This window comes from Cherax quadricarinatus, unplaced genomic scaffold (genome assembly GCF_038502225.1).
Source record: "Cherax quadricarinatus isolate ZL_2023a unplaced genomic scaffold, ASM3850222v1 Contig49, whole genome shotgun sequence".
In the NCBI taxonomy this organism is placed as follows: Eukaryota; Metazoa; Arthropoda; class Malacostraca; order Decapoda; family Parastacidae; genus Cherax; species Cherax quadricarinatus.
In genome coordinates, this window is record NW_027195075.1 from 307445 (window position 1) to 325827 (window position 18383).

The window sequence follows — 18383 nt, forward strand, 5'->3', positions numbered from 1 at the left end:
AATTGTCCTGATAGTTACCCTAAGAGACGTCGTACTGATGATGAGTACTCAGATCTTCCCTACTGTACTTATCATAGAATACATGGACATGACACATCTGAGTGTAATGCTCTCTATAACCTTCAGTACTCTAGGTCTTTCCGTGGTCGTTCCAACCGCAGAACCCGTAGAGGAAACAGATCTCATGGTTTTCAAAATAACCAGAACCAGGCTCATTCTTTCAATTCTCAAACTAACCAGAACCAGGCTCGTTCTTCCAATTCGGGGGAATTCGAGCGCCCCAGTCAAACCGTCCCATGGTGACAGTAGGTGATAATGAGTACACCATCCCCGTTCACAATTCCTTTGAAGCCTTAAGCAGTCTCGAGAATGACAACCCTGCTGATGATGTTGCTTCACATGTCTCTGACATAGATGATTTTGGAGATGGAGTAGAACAAGTCTTTTCTGATGACAATCCACCTTTTTGTTTGCACATAACTTCCAATGCAACCATAGGCCCTATAGTGCAAGCATCTGTTTATAATGCGCCCGTTCATTTGTTCATGGACTCTGGTGCGCAAGTCAATATTATTAGGTCTAGTTTGTTTAAGGATAAGAAGTTACGACATGTCCTTCTCGTAGAACCGACTCCTGTGTCCTCCCTTAGTGGAGTATCTGGTCCTCACCTGCGTGTCCGAGGTCGGACTTCCCTAACCTTTTCTATCCAAGGTAGAGACTTCACTGCTTCCTTCCTTGTTGTCGACCAGATTACTTTCCCTGGTGACCTTCTACTGGGATTTGCTTCCATGCGAGACTTACGCATTGTGCTCGACCCTTATCGATGGCATGCACAAACTGACGACTTGATCGTTCCATTCTGGGGTTACCAACTTGGATCAGAAATCTGTTATACTGCTGCAGAGTATGATGTACGGATTAAGTCCTTACAAGCTAATGCATTCTCCAGTAGCGTACCCAAGCGGTCAGGCACTGGTAATTCTGTCACTCCCATCAGTGTTCCACCTATACCTTCAGATTTGCAGGATAGTCCGATGCCTCAAGTGTCCGAGGACGCTCAGATTGCCTTGAGTGCACAACCTATCCCTGCAATGCCTGCTAGTTCGAGTAGTAGTTTCTCCACAGGGGACGCCTTGTCGGAAAACAATTACTTGCAACTAGTAATGCCATCTCTTGTTGATGTCACATGCCATCTGCAGAAAGACGTTTCTGTTGCGGCTAGTGCTCTCACTAGAGTGTCTGTAGTTGTTCCTAGTGTTCCAGATGGTGATAACGTCCTAGTTGACAGTGATTCCTGCAAAGTAAAAGGTCTATTTGTTGAACCATCCTTACATGTTGTAAGAGATAGTAAGATCCATTTCTACCTGGCCAACACTTCTGGTCACAGTGTTCGCCTTAGAGCAAATACCAATCTTGTTGACCTTGTTCACTATCCTTACCCTGTTCAGGTAGAGGATGAGTTGTCACCTGACCAGTGGGTCGGTGCTATTTCTGCCGGGGAGACCTCATCCACTTCACTGGATCAATCTGTTCCACCAGTAGAGGAGAAAGACTTAGCTCCCACTGACTTCCCAGATGAAGTCAAGCGTTTGTTGACTCTGTTGAACAAACGTCGTAAAGCCATTGCTTTACCAGGTGAGAAGATGGGTATAACGAACTTACTGTCCCATCGTATTCCACTTGAACCTGGTACTAGACCTATCTACATACCTGCGTACAGAATGCCTCATTCACAAGTTGCTGTCGCAGAAGAATTGATCAATCAAATGCTTGATGATGGAGTTATTGCACCTAGCAATTCCCCTTGGAATGCACCCTTGATACTAGTACCTAAGAAGGATGGTACTTGGCGCCCAGTAATTGACTTTAGGAAGTTAAACGCGAAAACCATTCCAGATCGCTTTCCACTCCCTGTACTGGGTGATCTTTTACGTAATATCGGAGATAACAAAGTCTTTTCAACCCTAGATTTGTTACAAGGGTTTTGGCAAGTCCCTCTTCACGAGGACAGTCAAGAGCTAACTGCATTCTCCACTCCTACAGGTCATTATCACTTCCTCCGTATGGCATTTGGATTACGATCTTCCCCTATCACATTCTCAAGGCTCATGACTAATATCTTTAGAGGTCTCATAGGTAATGCACTTATGGTGTACTTAGATGACGTAATCGTCATGTCTAAAGACGTGGATACACACTTGAAAAGACTTGATGTAGTACTTGGTAAGCTTGAAGAAGCCAATTTAAAGATCAAACTGTCTAAATGTCAATTTTTCAGATCAGAAATTAAGTTTCTTGGTCACGTAGTCACTCCTAGAGGGGTTACGACTGACCAAAGTAAAGTAACTGCAGTACTAAATTTTCCAACTCCCAAAACTGCTGATGCCGTAAGATCCTTTGTGGGCTTAGCAGGTTTTTATAGATCTTTCATTGCCAATTTTTCTTCCATAGCTGCTCCTCTAACTGAGTTGCTTAAGAAAGATGCTCCTTTTGTTTGGACCTTCCGTCAAGAAAGAGCATTCCAAACTCTAAAAGAAAAGCTAACATCTGCTCCAATTTTGAAATTTCCAGATTTTTCTAAGCCCTTCTATCTGACAACTGATGCTAGTTCAATTGGCATAGGTGCCGTACTAGCTCAAAAGACCGATGGCAAGTACAACGCAGTTGCATTTGCTAGCCGAGTCCTTACAAAGGCTGAACGTAATTATACAGTAACTGAGCAAGAAGCTTTAGCAATAGTATGGTCTTTAAAGCACTTCCGAGACATTATTTATCAGTACTCTGTTCATGTCTTGACAGATCATGCTCCACTGATACCCTTATTCCAGAACAAACAACCTACTGGAAGGTTAGCCAGATGGACCTTGACTATCCAAGAGTTCAATCCCACCTTTGAGCATTTACCTGGCAAGTCAAATGTAGTCGCAGATGCCTTATCGCGACATGTTAGTACAGTAACTGCAGACCCTCCATTTAGTGCTGAAGATGTAAAGAATGCTCAACGAACAGATCCCATGTGGTCTGGTGTGATTCGATTCCTGCTCCAGGAAGATCTTATTCTGAATGTGAAGCCACCAGCACCCATCAGTGACTTTGTCATGAACCAAGAATTACTGTATCGAACAGCCGAGTTGGGTACTCCTAGCAGAAGAGTATACCAGTTAGTAATTCCACAGTCACTAGTGAATGTAGCCTTACAGCTAGTTCACGATGTACCAGGTGTTGCACACCCTGGTATGGATCGTTCAGTAAAACAAGCCAGATTGAAATACTTTTGGCCTCGAATGTCAACTGATATTTCTGAGTATGTTAGGAAATGTAGTGTCTGCATGCAACATAAAGGCATTGCTAATGGTCCTAATCCAATCCAAGTGTATCCAACTACTAGCGAACCTTGGGAAAGAGTTGCGCTAGATTTGTTAACTAATTTCCAATGTTCCCTCCAAGGTAACAAACATCTGTGTGTTATGGTAGACCATTTCACCAGATATTGTGAGTTAGTTCCTATTGCAGATAAGACTGCCGAGACAGTAGCTAAAGCGTTTAAAGAACGCATTATCTGCAGGCATACCACCCCTAAGTCCCTAGTAACAGATAATGGAGGTGAATTCTGTAATGAAATTCTTGAAAATCTGTGTACCTTGTACAAGATCTCTAAATCCACCATTGTTCCTCATCATCCTGCCAGCAATGGGTTAGCGGAACGAACCAATAAGAAAGTACTTGATGTCTTGAGAGCCACTATCAATCCCAACAGTGAAACTTGGGATGAAGTTATACCTGATGTGCAGTGTGCTATAAATTCTGCTTACAATGTTTCTATAGGTGACACTCCACATTATGCATTGTATGGTGTAGATAAACGTTTGCCTTATGAGTTGTTATATTCTAATCCGAAACCAAATTACAACCCTGATGATTTCATAGCAACTCGTACCAGCTTAGCTCAAAGTGTTTTTAGAAGAATCCGTGAAACACTTCATAAATCAACAGCAGAATTTACAAGAGTCGCAAACACTCGATCAAAGCCATCCAAAATCAAAGTAGGTTCGAGAGTTATGCTGATTAACTTTAACAAAACGTCTGCAATGACAAAACTTGATCAAAAGTTTGTTGGTCCTTATCGAGTAGTTGAACATATCACTGGTAATAAGTATAAGGTTAGAGAGATTAGTACTGGTCAGTATAAAGAATCGCATTTGGATCATATGAAGTTAGTATGTGATGATAATGATGTTCCAACCCAGACTAATGTGACAGACTCTGACAATCCTCCTGATCCTGTACTCTCTTCCTCTGATACTCAGTCAGACGATCAACCTGAATGTCGTTATTCCCTACGTACACGACAGGTATTGAGAAATCCTCAAGTATCATTTGTAACTTCCAATTCAGATTTGCCTCAAATACAGCATGAGTTAGCCAATGCGACAGAGTTTGATCCTCCCAGAGATGACACCCATTCTGCATATGCCAATCTTACCCTAGCAGAGTTGGGGTTAAATGTAAATAACCTGTATAGATGAATAATTACAGTATCAACTTATCAGTATTCAAGAATTTTTTTTTGTGTTCATGTTCTCTCCGCATTCTGAGAGTTAACAGTCTAGATTTGCGTGCACCGAATCTGCCTTTCTGTTAAACACTCTTTCTTTGTATATATTCCTTCCTCAGAATCCGTAGATCACACGAATACAGATCGATCGATCAAAATTTTTTTTTATTTTTATCACTTGTAATCTCAACGTTGAGTTCGTTGTTCATTTGTTGAGTTTTAAGTTGTACTATAGTATACCTTGTATTGCATTACAGTTTCAGTTACGTAAGCTTTCATTCCAATGTTCTACTTATGTATATATAATGTTTAATTGTTGTGTACTTTGACATTGTATAGAATCAGCCCAAGCCGTATACCTGCCATCTCTAGTTTGTATTAGTTGTATGTCGGGACGACATACGTTAGCGTCGCCGAGCTCTCAGTAATAGTAACCAGTTACCAGTAACCAGTGTACCGTTGACTCAACGACCAACCGTCTCTGCCTGAGTCACTATCTGAATTCATATTGTGCTGACCTCAGCAGTATCAAAGGCCCCCTCACATAGGGTACTGTGGGCGGCTAGTCAGTGTTACGAGTGTGAGCAAGGAGGCAAGGTAACGGCTGGCAGGGCTCTCTCCACATATCTGCAATTATACGTAATAACAGCCTACGTGAGTACAGTGGACCCCCGGTTAACGATTTTAATCCGTGCAAGAGGGCTCATCGTTATGCGAAATAATCGTTATGCGAATGAATTTTCCCCATAAGAAATAATGGAAATAAAATTAATCCGTGCAAGACGCCCAAAAGTATGAAAAAAATTTTTTTTTACCACATGAAATGTTAATTTTAATACACACAAACTGAAAAAGGCATGCACAATTAAATGACACTTACTTTTATTGAAGATCTGGTGATGATTGATGGGATGGGAGGAGGGGAGAGCATTATCTTCTTACTGTTTAGAAGGGGAATCCCCTTCCATTACGACTTGAGGTAGCAAGTCCTTTTCCGGGGTTACTTCCCTTCTTCTTTTAATGCCACTAGGACCAGCTTGAGAGTCACTGGACCTCTGTCGCACAACAAATTTGTCCATAGAGCTCTGTACCTCCCGTTCCTTTACGATTTGTCTAAAATGGGCCACAACATTGTCATTGAAATAGTCACCAGCACGGCTTGCAACAGCTGTGTCAGGGTGATTTTCATCTATAAAGGTTTGCAGTTCAACCCACTGTGCACACATTTCCTTAATCTTTGAAGTAGGCACAATGGATTCCACAACTGGCATAGGCTTCTCAGGGTTAGCCCCAAACCCTTCAAAATCTTTCTTAATTTCCATACTAATTCTCACCCTTTTTACCACAGGGTTGGCACTAGAAGCTTTCTTGGGGCCCATGGTCACTTATTTTCCAGAAACAGCACCGAAAACACTGTAATAATACGAAATATTCCGAGTGTATGCTTGGATGTTACCGCGGAGGCTGGCTGGTAAACAATGGGACGGCCGGCACATGTGAGGGCACATTGGACGCGTCTCGGACGAAAATCGGTAAGCGGGTTTTTAATCGGTATGCGCGGCAAAAATTTTGCGATAAAAGTAATCGTTATGCGGAAAAATCGCTATGTGATGCCATCGTTATGCGGGGGTCCACTGTATTTCTTACCTAATCCACGTGTCGAACTCCCCACATGATATGGAACATGGTTACATCACTGGTCCTGCTGTAAGTATGGAACATGGTTACATCACTGGTCCTGCTGTAAGTATGGAACATGGTTACATCACTGGTCCTGCTGTAAGTATGGAACATGGTTACATCACTGGTCCTGCTGTAAGTATGGAACATGGTTACATCACTGGTCCTGCTGTAAGTATGGAACATGGTTACATCACTGGTCCTGCTGTAAGTATGGAACATGGTTACATCACTGGTCCTGCTGTAAGTATGGAACATGGTTACATCACTGGTCCTGCTGTAAGTATGGAACATGGTTACATCACTGGTCCTGCTGTAAGTATGGAACATGGTTACATCACTGGTCCTGCTGTAAGTATGGAACATGGTTACATCACTGGTCCTGCTGTAAGTATGGAACATGGTTACATCACTGGTCCTGCTGTAAGTATGGAACATGGTTACATCACTGGTCCTGCTGTAAGTATGGAACATGGTTACATCACTGGTCCTGCTGTAAGTATGGAACATGGTTACATCACTGGTCCTGCTGTAAGTATGGAACATGGTTACATCACTGGTCCTGCTGTAAGTATGGAACATGGTTACATCACTGGTCCTGCTGTAAGTATGGAACATGGTTACATCACTGGTCCTGCTGTAAGTATGGAACATGGTTACATCACTGGTCCTGCTGTAAGTATGGAACATGGTTACATCACTGGTCCTGCTGTAAGTATGGAACATGGTTACATCACTGGTCCTGCTGTAAGTATGGAACATGGTTACATCACTGGTCCTGCTGTAAGTATGGAACATGGTTACATCACTGGTCCTGCTGTAAGTATGGAACATGGTTACATCACTGGTCCTGCTGTAAGTATGGAACATGGTTACATCACTGGTCCTGCTGTAAGTATGGAACATGGTTACATCACTGGTCCTGCTGTAAGTATGGAACATGGTTACATCACTGGTCCTGCTGTAAGTATGGAACATGGTTACATCACTGGTCCTGCTGTAAGTATGGAACATGGTTACATCACTGGTCCTGCTGTAAGTATGGAACATGGTTACATCACTGGTCCTGCTGTAAGTATGGAACATGGTTACATCACTGGTCCTGCTGTAAGTATGGAACATGGTTCAAGTTCACTATACCTATTGACAGTTGTTCATTTTGGGGTCATGGGCTCTAATGCAATTTATCATCTTGGGAAATAAATGTGTATTGTTTATTAATTTATGGTTTACTGGATATGACTATTAGGCGTGGGAGGTCAGAGCGGTGCTGGCTGGTGCTGGATGGTCCACCTGATGCTTCATGGATAGAGAACCTCAACACTGCTCTGGATGACTCCCGTCAGCTGTGTTTACCTTCTGGTGAGACTCTCCCTGTGCCTCTCGACATGGCTGCGATCTTCGAAGTTTTGGATTTGTCTCAGGTATGGGCTCGTTTCTGTTTCTAAAGATGATGATGACTGATAATTTTACTATTTACTTCATACCCATCCTGTGGGCAGTAGTCATTACTAACCCATCCTGTGGGCAGTAGTCACTATTTACCCATCCTGTTAGCAGTAGTCACTACTGACCCATCCTTCGGGCAGTAGTCACTACTGACCCATCCTGTGGGCAGTAGTCACTACTTACCCATCCTGTGAGCAGTAGTCACTACTGGCCCATCCTGTGGGCAGTAGTCACTACTGGCCCATCCTGTGGGCAGTAGTCACTTCTGACCCATCCTGTGAGCAGTAGTCACTTCTGACCCATCCTGTGAGCAGTAGTCACTACTGGCCCATCCTGTGGGCAGTAGTCACTTCTGACCCATCCTGTGGGCAGTAGTCAGTACTGACCCATCCTGTGGGCAGTAGTCTCTACTGATCCATCCTGTGGGCAGTAGTCACTACTAACCCATCCTGTGGGCAGTAATCACTACTTACCCATCCCGTTGGTAGTAATCAAGAGAGGCATTACATAATGGGTTCAGGGACTGTGAAAACATGGCAGATCACACTGCATCAAAAAATGTGTTTGAATTTAGAAACAATTCAATCACAGATGGTCGAGAAATGTTAAAATATTTTATCCTTTGCAATTGCCCTTATGTCACGTATTATCAAATTATTTGAACGGGGTGTAAGAAGAAAACTTATCAATTACATGGAACTACAGCAATTGCACAACTCAGGACAAAATGTATTTATATCAGGTCACCGTTTTTTACAGTTGCTAGTTAATTACTACATAGTTTTAGCAGCACTGGAAGATAAGCTAAAGAGGCAGAAGACACCACTCCTACGAGTCCTCCTAGGGCAGGGAATGTGCCAGGGCCCGAGCCCCCTTGGGGAAGGGAAGATCAGAGGCCTAACTTCTCTCTACGAGCCCCGTGAGGGCAGGGAATGGGGCCAGGCCTGGAGACAGTTGATCCCAGAAGATAGGGAGGTACTTTTACCTCATCACATGGCAGACATAGATTTGAGACACTCCCAAGACAGGGAGCCAGTTCCGGGTCACCATCTGGAAAAGACCCGGGCCAGGAGAGTACCGGCGAATTAAGAAGAAGAAACTAAGCTAAATGCAAATGTGATGTGCACTGACTCAGCAAAATCTTTCGACAAGTGTGACCATGGAGAACTGCAATGACCCACAAAATGAAAGCAAAAGAATCAGTCGAAAACAGTGGGTAGATGAATATATAACATGTTAATGAATAGAGTAGTGAAGAGGGACCTTTAGCCATAGCGTGAGGACTGGGTGCAGTGGACGAGGTGGTTCTGGGCAGCAAAAAATTCAGAAGTAGCAAAAAACTGAAGGTGTCAGTGAGTAAAAAAATAAGGCAGGCACATCCTCAGCGACCTGTTTCTCATTCCTATATATGACATAGACAAGGACATAAAATGTTTCATTGTGTTATCCGTTACTGATACAATTAGAATTTCTATAAGAGAGATGGCCATCGAGTACATAGAGCATCCTCATGCAGATGTAAACCACATTTTACGATGGGCTATAGATAATAATATGATGTTTAATTAAGCAAATGTCAGTTCTGCTATGGCAAATATGACAAAAAGACTGAAAGAGAGTACAAGAGAAACTCGAATCATACTGGAACAGTTTTATGCACAAGACGTGTAAGTAAGTAAGTAAGTTTATTCAAGTATACACAAATACAGTTACCTAGAATTATCATACATAGCAGCATATGTGTAGAGAACCTAGGATAACCCAAAAAAGTCAGACAGAGACTGATAAAGTCAGAGGATCTCATATTCCAGAATTAAAAAGAACACAATGGCGCAATAACATGACTGGAACAATACATAAATAATCCGCATATACAGAGAGGAGCTTACGGCGACGTTTCGGTCCGATTTGGACTGAAATGTCACCATAAGCTTCTCTCTATGTGCCAGTTAATTATGTACTGTCCAGATTCAAACCAATGTTACTGTCACTACTGCAAGAGAAAAGGATTTAGGAGTTCTGGTTAGCAGTAACCTACAACCAAGACCAGAATTATTGGCTTCATATCTAGAAGTATAAATAATAGAAGTCCTCAGGTTGTTCTTCAACTCTATATATCCTTGGTTAGGCCTCATTTAGACTATGCTGCTCAGTTTTGGTTACCATATTACAGAATGGATATAAATGCTATGGAAAACGTACAAAGGAGGATGACAAAGACAGTAGTACTGAAGGCGGCTGAGCGCCGTATCAAAGGACGCCGCCTTTTCACACCTAGGTGTTACTTCCGGTGTAGGGTTTCTTCTGTACGTCATAACAAAGGGTGCCGCCTTTTCACACCTTTATGCTAATGACCTTCACCTTATGATAATGACCCTTCCGGGCACGTGCCAGCTTTTCACACCTTTATGCTAATGACCTTGACCCCACCCACGACGCCTACCAACGACCCCACCCACGACCCCCACCCAAGACCCCCACCAATGACCACACCCACGACCCCCACCCACGCACCAGCCCGCCGGGCCCTTGTGCCCGCCCACCATGCCCTCGCGCCTGCCTGCGCCCCTTGCGCCCGTCTGTCGCGCCCGCCCACGCCTTTTGCAGCATCGTCCGGATCGCCCCTGCTCCCCGAATTTTTTCCGATTTTTGTCGATTTTTTTTTATTTTCTTGTGCTCTCCACTTGGATCAAGTTTTTTTTTTTGGATTCCTCCCTATGGGGTTTCGAATTTCTTATGATCTCCTCGGATCAAGTTTTTCTCGATATCAACTTTTTTGAGGGTCTCCTTCCCACTTTCACCCCCATCCCAAATTCTTTTCGAATTTTTTTTGAATTTCATTTTCTTATGATTTTCATCTCCTTGGATCAAGGTTTTTGGGTTTCCCCCTCTGGGGGTAAGCATTCAAAATGGACTCCCACTGGATTCCCCCCTCTTCGGGTAAGCATACAAATGAACTCCCCCTATGGGCCATGGTACTTTCTCTTACTACAGGTCTAAACAAGTGTGACGTCACCCCATCTGTGCTTACTCGGCAGTCAGTGACGTCACATAATGACCTCACACACAGGCTGAATCTTGTCGACTTTCCCCTATGTCAGTGACATCACGTGATGACCACACACAGGCTGAATCGTGTCGAGCAAGACAATAAAATGCAGGATAACACTAATAGACAATATTTTCATTTATTTATTTATTATACAACCAATGCATTTCATATACATCCAACAAAAAAATTTATTGAAAAAAGGTACAATTCATTGACTAAAATCAACATATTTTTCTCTTGAAGAAATTCTGTGCATTTTGTTCTGGATCTTCTTTACAAAAGATTCACTCTCGTCAAGTCTAGACATTTTTCTCGTTTTAACTATTTCATCAGAAAAAGTCACCACAACACTTACAACCACTTTTCGATAAATTCACTAGTCACAATTTTACATATTACGAAGTTAATACGCACGCACACACACACACACCACTTTACTTTGAACAACACCATAAACACCATCAGTTACCTTTGAATACTCCAAAAACATCATTTGAACACCTTTAAAAATACCTTTGAATAGTCTCAAACACCACTTGAGTACTCCCAAATACACCACTGAATACTACTAACACATCACTGAATATGGTCAAAACACCACCAAAATCACCATAAACTGAGATCAACATCACAGACTAACACCCATTTTCACACAAATCCCCTCAAATCACTATAACCAAGACGATCCCACTCACCTCCAACTAAGATATAACATGAGCGCAAAAAACATGAACACAAACCTAACACACACGAACACTTACAACAGAATCACCTCTTTTTTCGGTATCTCTAGTTCGACAATAATACCCACAACCCACATCACCCACAACCCACATCACCCACAACAACAACCCACTTATAATATCTTTTCGGTATCTCTAGTTCCACAACAACACCCACAACCCACAACACCCACAACCCACAACACCCCACAACAACAACCCACTTATAACATCTTTTTCGATATCTCTATGTGAAGGTTTACTCAGCCCTGTAACAACTTCAGACAGTATTACCAAGGCTGGCTCCTCCTCAGGAAAATTAGTGAATAGAAAAAGAAATAATAACAGACAAACATTAACACTTTATTATATAGAATATAAAATATAAAACACTTAAATATGAAATATTAATCCTACATTAAAGAAAATGAAAAATGAAAAATATAAATGATAACTGAATTCAATGCTAATTTAAAACTTGGGTGTCTGGTGTTGGTGACGCTGCTTATTGAAATCGTAGCCGTTGCTGATGTAGGGGGGGGGGGTCGCAGGTGTTGGTGACCACCACTGGCTAGTTCTTCACAGAGAATCGCCGTGATTATTATCCCGATGACAGGAAAGCAGGTTCTTTACCGCTGCAATGATGAGGGGTTACGTCCTGCAGTTTCATACAGGTACACAGGTACTTAGATCCAAAATGGGGAAGTCTCTGGACGTTAGTCCTTCTCCATCCGTTCTGCTCGTTGATTGACAGGTGACCCTCACTGTCATCCAAGCTGAAAAGATAGACAGGTTACCCACTGCTTAAATAATCACTCTCCATGGCAGTGTACAATACTCAAAAGACGTGGTGATTATTACAACAGTCAACATAGAGCAAGACTGAAAGGACTAAGTTTATTATTGGTCAAAAGTGAAGCTTTTAACCAATAAATCCACTAGAATACAAGGCAGGCATGTACTTACAGTAGTGTTGGGAGCTGTGAGTCGAGTGATTTACTGTTTGACCAGAGCCCAACACGTCACCTTTCGAGGGGGGGGTGGAAGAGGGAGGGGAAGGGATAGCGGGAGCTAGACTGACCCTACGTTAACAAGCAGCCGGCAATCAAACTATCACTTTAGGGGTGGGAGAGAAAAGGCGGGAAAAACGGGAACGTGACTTACCCTACCTTAACTAGTAGCCGGCAATGAAACTATCACTTTCGGGGAGGGGGAAGAAAGGCAGGAGCTTGACTTACCCTACCCTAACTAGTAGGCGGTAATGAAACTATCGTTACTATATCTCTACTCCTGTCTATTGAACTTTTCCCTCACACTCCCCCATACCAAGACATATAGTCAAGGACTATAAGAAGAATAGGCCAGGAAAAAGTTCTAACATGTGGAAGTCGCATAAGGCAACAAATCTTCTACTGACTGTCACGACTTAACCAGTCAGAGAAATAATTGGATGAACCATTGATATACACAATATGGAACTTAAAAGCCTGGAGTGCCAATGTCCACCTCAAGAGGCGACTGTTGGCTCCCTTAAAAGTTTCTAGGTATATCAAAGGTTTGTGGTCCATTTCTAAAATGAATTCTTTTCCCAGCAAATAAAATTTAAGTTTGGAGATACCCCACACAAGGGCTAAACATTCCTTTTCTATTGTGGAGTATCTTGTTTCTGCGGGAAGGAGTTTCCGGCTTAGGAAGCATACAGGGAAGGGAGTACCATCATGGTATTGTAGTAACACCGCACCTAAGCCAGTATTGGAGGCATCAGCTCTCAAACAAAATGTTTTATTAATATCTGGAATCTTAAGTACAGGGTCTTTCGAAAAGATACTTTTAATCTCATTAAACTTTTCCCGAGCTACGTTGGAAAGTTCAAGAGGTTCCTTCACAGACTTTTTAAGGAAGTCAGATAAGATGCCTGTAAGATCAGTAAGGTTCGGGATAAACTGTGCATAAAAATTTACAGAACCAAGAAAGCTTCGCATGAGCTTCTTGGTTTTGGGGAATTTAAATTCTAATAAAGCTTTGATCTTACTGGGGAGAGGCTGCAGAGAGTTATTAGAAAGTATCAGTCCAAGATATCTAGTCTTGTTATACCAAAGGAAGCATTTCTTCGGCTTGGTAGTGAGGCCATGTGAGCGTAACCTATGCAAAACTGATGTTAATGTTTGGATATGTTCGCCCCACGTAGATGTCATTACGTAAATGTTATCAAAATAAACTGAAACATTTGGCATATTACCCAAGACCTTTCTCATCAGTCTCACGTAGGTAGCACAGGCAGTTACCAAACCGAAGGGCATAGTTCTATACTGCATCAGTCCTTGGTGTGTAGGAAAAGCGGTGTACTGCTTAGAAGAAGGATCTAACATTACTTGATATGCCTGTGCAATATCAATCTCTGAAAAGAAGGAAGCATCATAAAATTTGTGTAGATCACTATTTAGGGCATAGGCTCAGCATCCCACCGAGTTATAGCATTAAGGCCTCTGAAGTCAATAGCAAGTCTATATGAATTATCCTCCTTAACCATGACTACTAGTGAGCAATATGCAGATACTGAAGGTTCAATGATCTTTAATTTTAATAATTTGTCTACCTCTCGTTCAAATGCATCCCTAAGGTGAACTGGAACTGGGTATAATTTTCGTTTGATAGGATTGTCCGTCACTAAGTCAATCTTATGGACTACCGTGGAGGTAACACCTGGAATATCAGTAAAGACGTCTGAAAAGTTACTCACACATTGAAGTAGTTCATGTCTCTTATGGTCATCCAAAGATTCATTAATATTAATGTTGGTTGCATCCGAGTGGTCAAGAGTCACCAAGTCATGTAGTTCTTCATCATAGTCTAAGTTAGAGGTGTCAATTACGCTCAATTTACATTCTTCAGTTGTCTTATCAAGTTCGTGTGGAAAAACTAAGTCAAAGTTATTAAGGCAGTTAACCGAATTTCTTCGGTAATATTTCTTAAGGATGTTGATATGATAAAGCTTAGGTTTCCCCTTGACCTCTATGAGGTAGTCAACTTTCCCACAAATTTTTAATACTTTATATGGACCTTTCCATGCTACTAATAATTTATTTGACTTGATAGGCAAAAGTATAAGAACTTCATCTCCTACTTTAAAACTTCTCCTCTGACTTTTGGAATCAAAATAGGTTTTGTACTGGTCCATTGACAAGCTTAGGTTTTTCGAAACTATGTCAGAAGTCTCCTCAAGTTTGGATCAAAGGTCAAGGAGAAACTGGTAAGAAGACTGAACCTCAGCATTTACCTCCTCATTAGTTCATAGGTCATGAAGGATGGACAGTGGACCTCTGGCCTGTCTACCATGGAGAAGTTCAAAAGGTGAAAACCCCAAAGAGTCACTGGGAACTTCCCTCATGGCAAACAAAGCACAGGGTAGGTAACGATGCCACTCCTTAGGTTTAAGGGAGCAAAGTTTCCTTAATATGGACTTGAGAATCGAATGCTGGCGCTCAATCCTCCCATTACAGCTGGGATGATAGGGTGTGGTGAAGAGAGGCTTCACTCCCAGAAGTTGGTATAGATGTTGCATTAAGTCAGATGTGAATTGTGTCCCACGGTCAGACAAAATTTCTCTAGGGATGCCCACTCTGGAGAAGATGGACAAAAGGGCTTCAGCCACCTCTGTAGAAGTTATGGTCTTTAAGGGTATGGCTTCAGGGAAACTCGAAGCATAATCAACCAATGTTAATATATATCTATGTTACCCAGATGAAAGTGGAGATAAAGGACCAACGATGTCAATAGCTACTCTTTCAAACGGTACCGTAAAGATAGGCATTTTGACCATAGGTACTCGCCTGGTACCTCGGGAGGATGACAGTTGGCAAACTTTACACGATCTACAATAGGTAGTGATATCTGAGGACATTTTTGGCCAAAAATAGGTTTCCCTAATTTTATTTAAAGTTTTACGATGCGAGAAATGTCCGGCCACTGGCAGGTCATGAGCCATTTTAAGAACAATCTCTGCATTGACTTGGAACAACTAAGATGGAATAGTCTATCTCATCTGAATTTAATTTGAATACTGACTTGTACAAGATACCTTTTATATATTCAAATTTATATGAAAAGTTTTTCCTTTGGATCACTTGATTTTGTTTAGCGGCATTATGGCAATTCTGAAGAGAAGGGCAATTACGTTGTAAATTGACAAAGGAGTCCTTCGATATGTCTAAAGGCTTAAAGTCAGGGAAAATTAAAGGATGGACAGTAGGGGAAGCCTGGCCTTTGGTCTGAGCCCTAGTCAAGACATTTATGGTATCGGAGGTGATACCTTCACTTTCATCTAAAAAGAGAACTTGTGATCCTACTTCCTCACTTTCGAGAGTAGCATCACTGGTTTTTAATCCCACATGAATATCGCGAGACATTGTCTCATCTAAACTTTCGAGGGGCTTCTCTGACTCTACAGGAAGAGGATCTGAAACACTTATATCCATCTTTGGTGATGAAAGGTCAACCTCCGAAGGAAGAATGGCACCTTTTACATTACCTATTAGTACGGAGCAAGAAGTGATGGGAGCTAGTACGGCTTCAGACCAACCTGTGAACCATTTAGACCTAATGTAACAATGGATGGTAGGAAAAGTGTCCGTACGGCCCAAGTAGTCTGAAAGTATAGCAGAGGAATGAGTTTAAGGTTAGGGAACAGCTTATCAGAAATTACTATACATGTGCATCCAGTGTCTCGTAAAATGGTAGATACATTAAGTCCATTAACTGTTCCTGAACAGAAGGGTGCTTTGTCATTACAGTCTTTAAAACATCTTCCAACTTTTTGGACCTTCTTAGAAGGACAATCTGGACGTTTATGTCCCTTAACACCACACAAATGACAAACAGGAATAAAAGAAGTATTTTTACTTTCCACTAGAGGCTTTGATTTCTTAAGGTCTGATGAACCCTTTCCCTTAGGGTTCGATCTCTTTAGGTCTTTATAGGAATTGTGAGCCTCAGCATACAGGTCAGCAGCCTCAGCAACTTCCTCAGCTTTAACCAGGTTACGTTCTCTGATGAATGTTCGTATCTGATGGGGAAGAGCTGTCAGGAACTGGTCAGCAACCATGAAGTCTCTAAGAGATTCATAACTGATCAATTCCTGAACTCTCTATCCAAATGTCGAACAAACGAAAGAGTGTTACCTGAAATCTTTCCTGTAAGAATTAGTGGTTTTTTGATATGCTTTAAGGATTGCCTTCTTTAGTAGGTTATAATTACATATGATATCCTGCGACAAAGTTGCATAGATATTCAAGGCTGTACCAGAAAATAACATTCCTAACCTGGTAGCCCAGGTGTCAGCAGGCCATTCACAGAGGGTAGCGGTATTTTCAAACCTGATAATGTATGAAGTTATGTCTTCCCCCTCTGTGAAGGGAGGTAAATTAGGTGTTGGAATATGTGCACTGACTGCCCGTTGCTCCATTACTCCTTCCTCTAATTGTTGTGTAAAAGTTAACTTTTTATTCTCTAATTCAAGGCGAGATTTTTCGAGCTCGCGATCCTTTTCTCTATTAACTCATGCTCTCTAGCTCTTTCCTCACGTTCTATAGCTCTTTCCTCACGATCAAGTCTATCACGCTCTTTTTGGTCTTCTCGCTCTCTTTCTAACTGTCTTTCTCGGATTTCTCTCTCAATTCTCTCTCTCCTTTTTCTCCTGTCTTTCAAGGTTCTCTCTCCTTTTTCTCTTTCGATTCTCTCTCTCTCCTTTACTTCTTTTCTTTCCCTTTCTGTCTCTCTTCTCTCTCAATTCTCTCTCTTTCAAGTCTTTCCTGGATCTTAGCACTAATGAAAGATTCTAAATTTTTTCCTGTTATTCCTAACTTACTTCCAGCATTCGTCCAAAACTGGTATTCCTCCATACTTGCAAGAATAACAAACTATCAGGGGAAATGAAACGGGTATTAAAGAAAACGGAGGGTTCAATTCCTGCTCCGCTCAAACTATAAATAAACCAGAGGGCTCGATCCCTGCTTCAATTAAACAATATGTATTAACGAAAACGAAGGGTTCTATGCCGGCTCCGAGCAAACAGTAAGTAGAATGGGGTCACTTGACCATCCAATCTTCTCACCAACAAATCAAGAGTGTCCTATGACAGTTCCCTTGATATAATAAAGAGCTCAATGAAACAAGTTGTCACTGGAAAATCTCGGGTCCCTAGAGTCCAATCCTCCAAAGTGTTTCAAGCTTACACACAATTAGGTGGCAGAATTAAATATTATATCCTGCCTGACTTGACTTACAATAAATTGAGACTATAACAATCACCAAACCTTTTAAATACCTGTACTGTAGTCCTACCATAGAGAAAGATTACTCACGGCTGGTGGTAACCGTCTGTGGTATGCGGCGTTGAAGTTCCAATGCTAGATTCGAGATGGAGTTGAATCTTGATTCAGTAGAGTTGTATCCTGGCAGGGTCGCCACTTGTGAAGGCTTACTCAGCCCTGTAACAACTTCAGACAGTATTACCAAGGCTGGCTCCTCAGGAAAATTAGTGAATAGAAAAAGAAATAACAGACAAACATAAACACTATTATATAGAATATAAAATATAAAACACTTAAATATGAAATATTAATCCTACATTAAAGAAAATGAAAAATGAAAAATATAAATGATAACTGAATTCAACGCTAATTTAAAACTTGGGTGTCTGGTGTTGGTGACACTGCTTATTGAAATCGTAGCCGTTGCTGATGTGGGGGGGGGGTCGCAGGTGTTGGTGACCACCACTGGCTAGTTCTTCACAGAGAATCGCCGTGATTATTATCCCGATGACAGGAAAGCAGGTTCTTTACCGCTGCAGTGATGAGGGGTTACGTCCTGCAGTTTCATACAGGTGCACAGGTACATAGATCCAAAATGGGGAAGTCTCTGGACGTTA

The 18383-nt window shown here is 41.8% G+C and overlaps 1 protein-coding gene across 1 annotated transcript in view; it reads left to right on the plus strand.

The window, feature by feature from the left end:
* LOC128700457 (dynein axonemal heavy chain 12-like) overlaps nucleotides 1–18383 on the plus strand; it is a gene marked incomplete at its 5' end in the record, with an annotated part of 447977 nt that overhangs the window by 303929 nt on the left and 125665 nt on the right. Inside the window, one exon of the mRNA XM_070079936.1 lies at nucleotides 7485–7659. Within this exon, the coding sequence (XP_069936037.1) occupies nucleotides 7485–7659 (175 nt within the window). The remainder of the gene's footprint in view (nucleotides 1–7484; nucleotides 7660–18383) is intronic.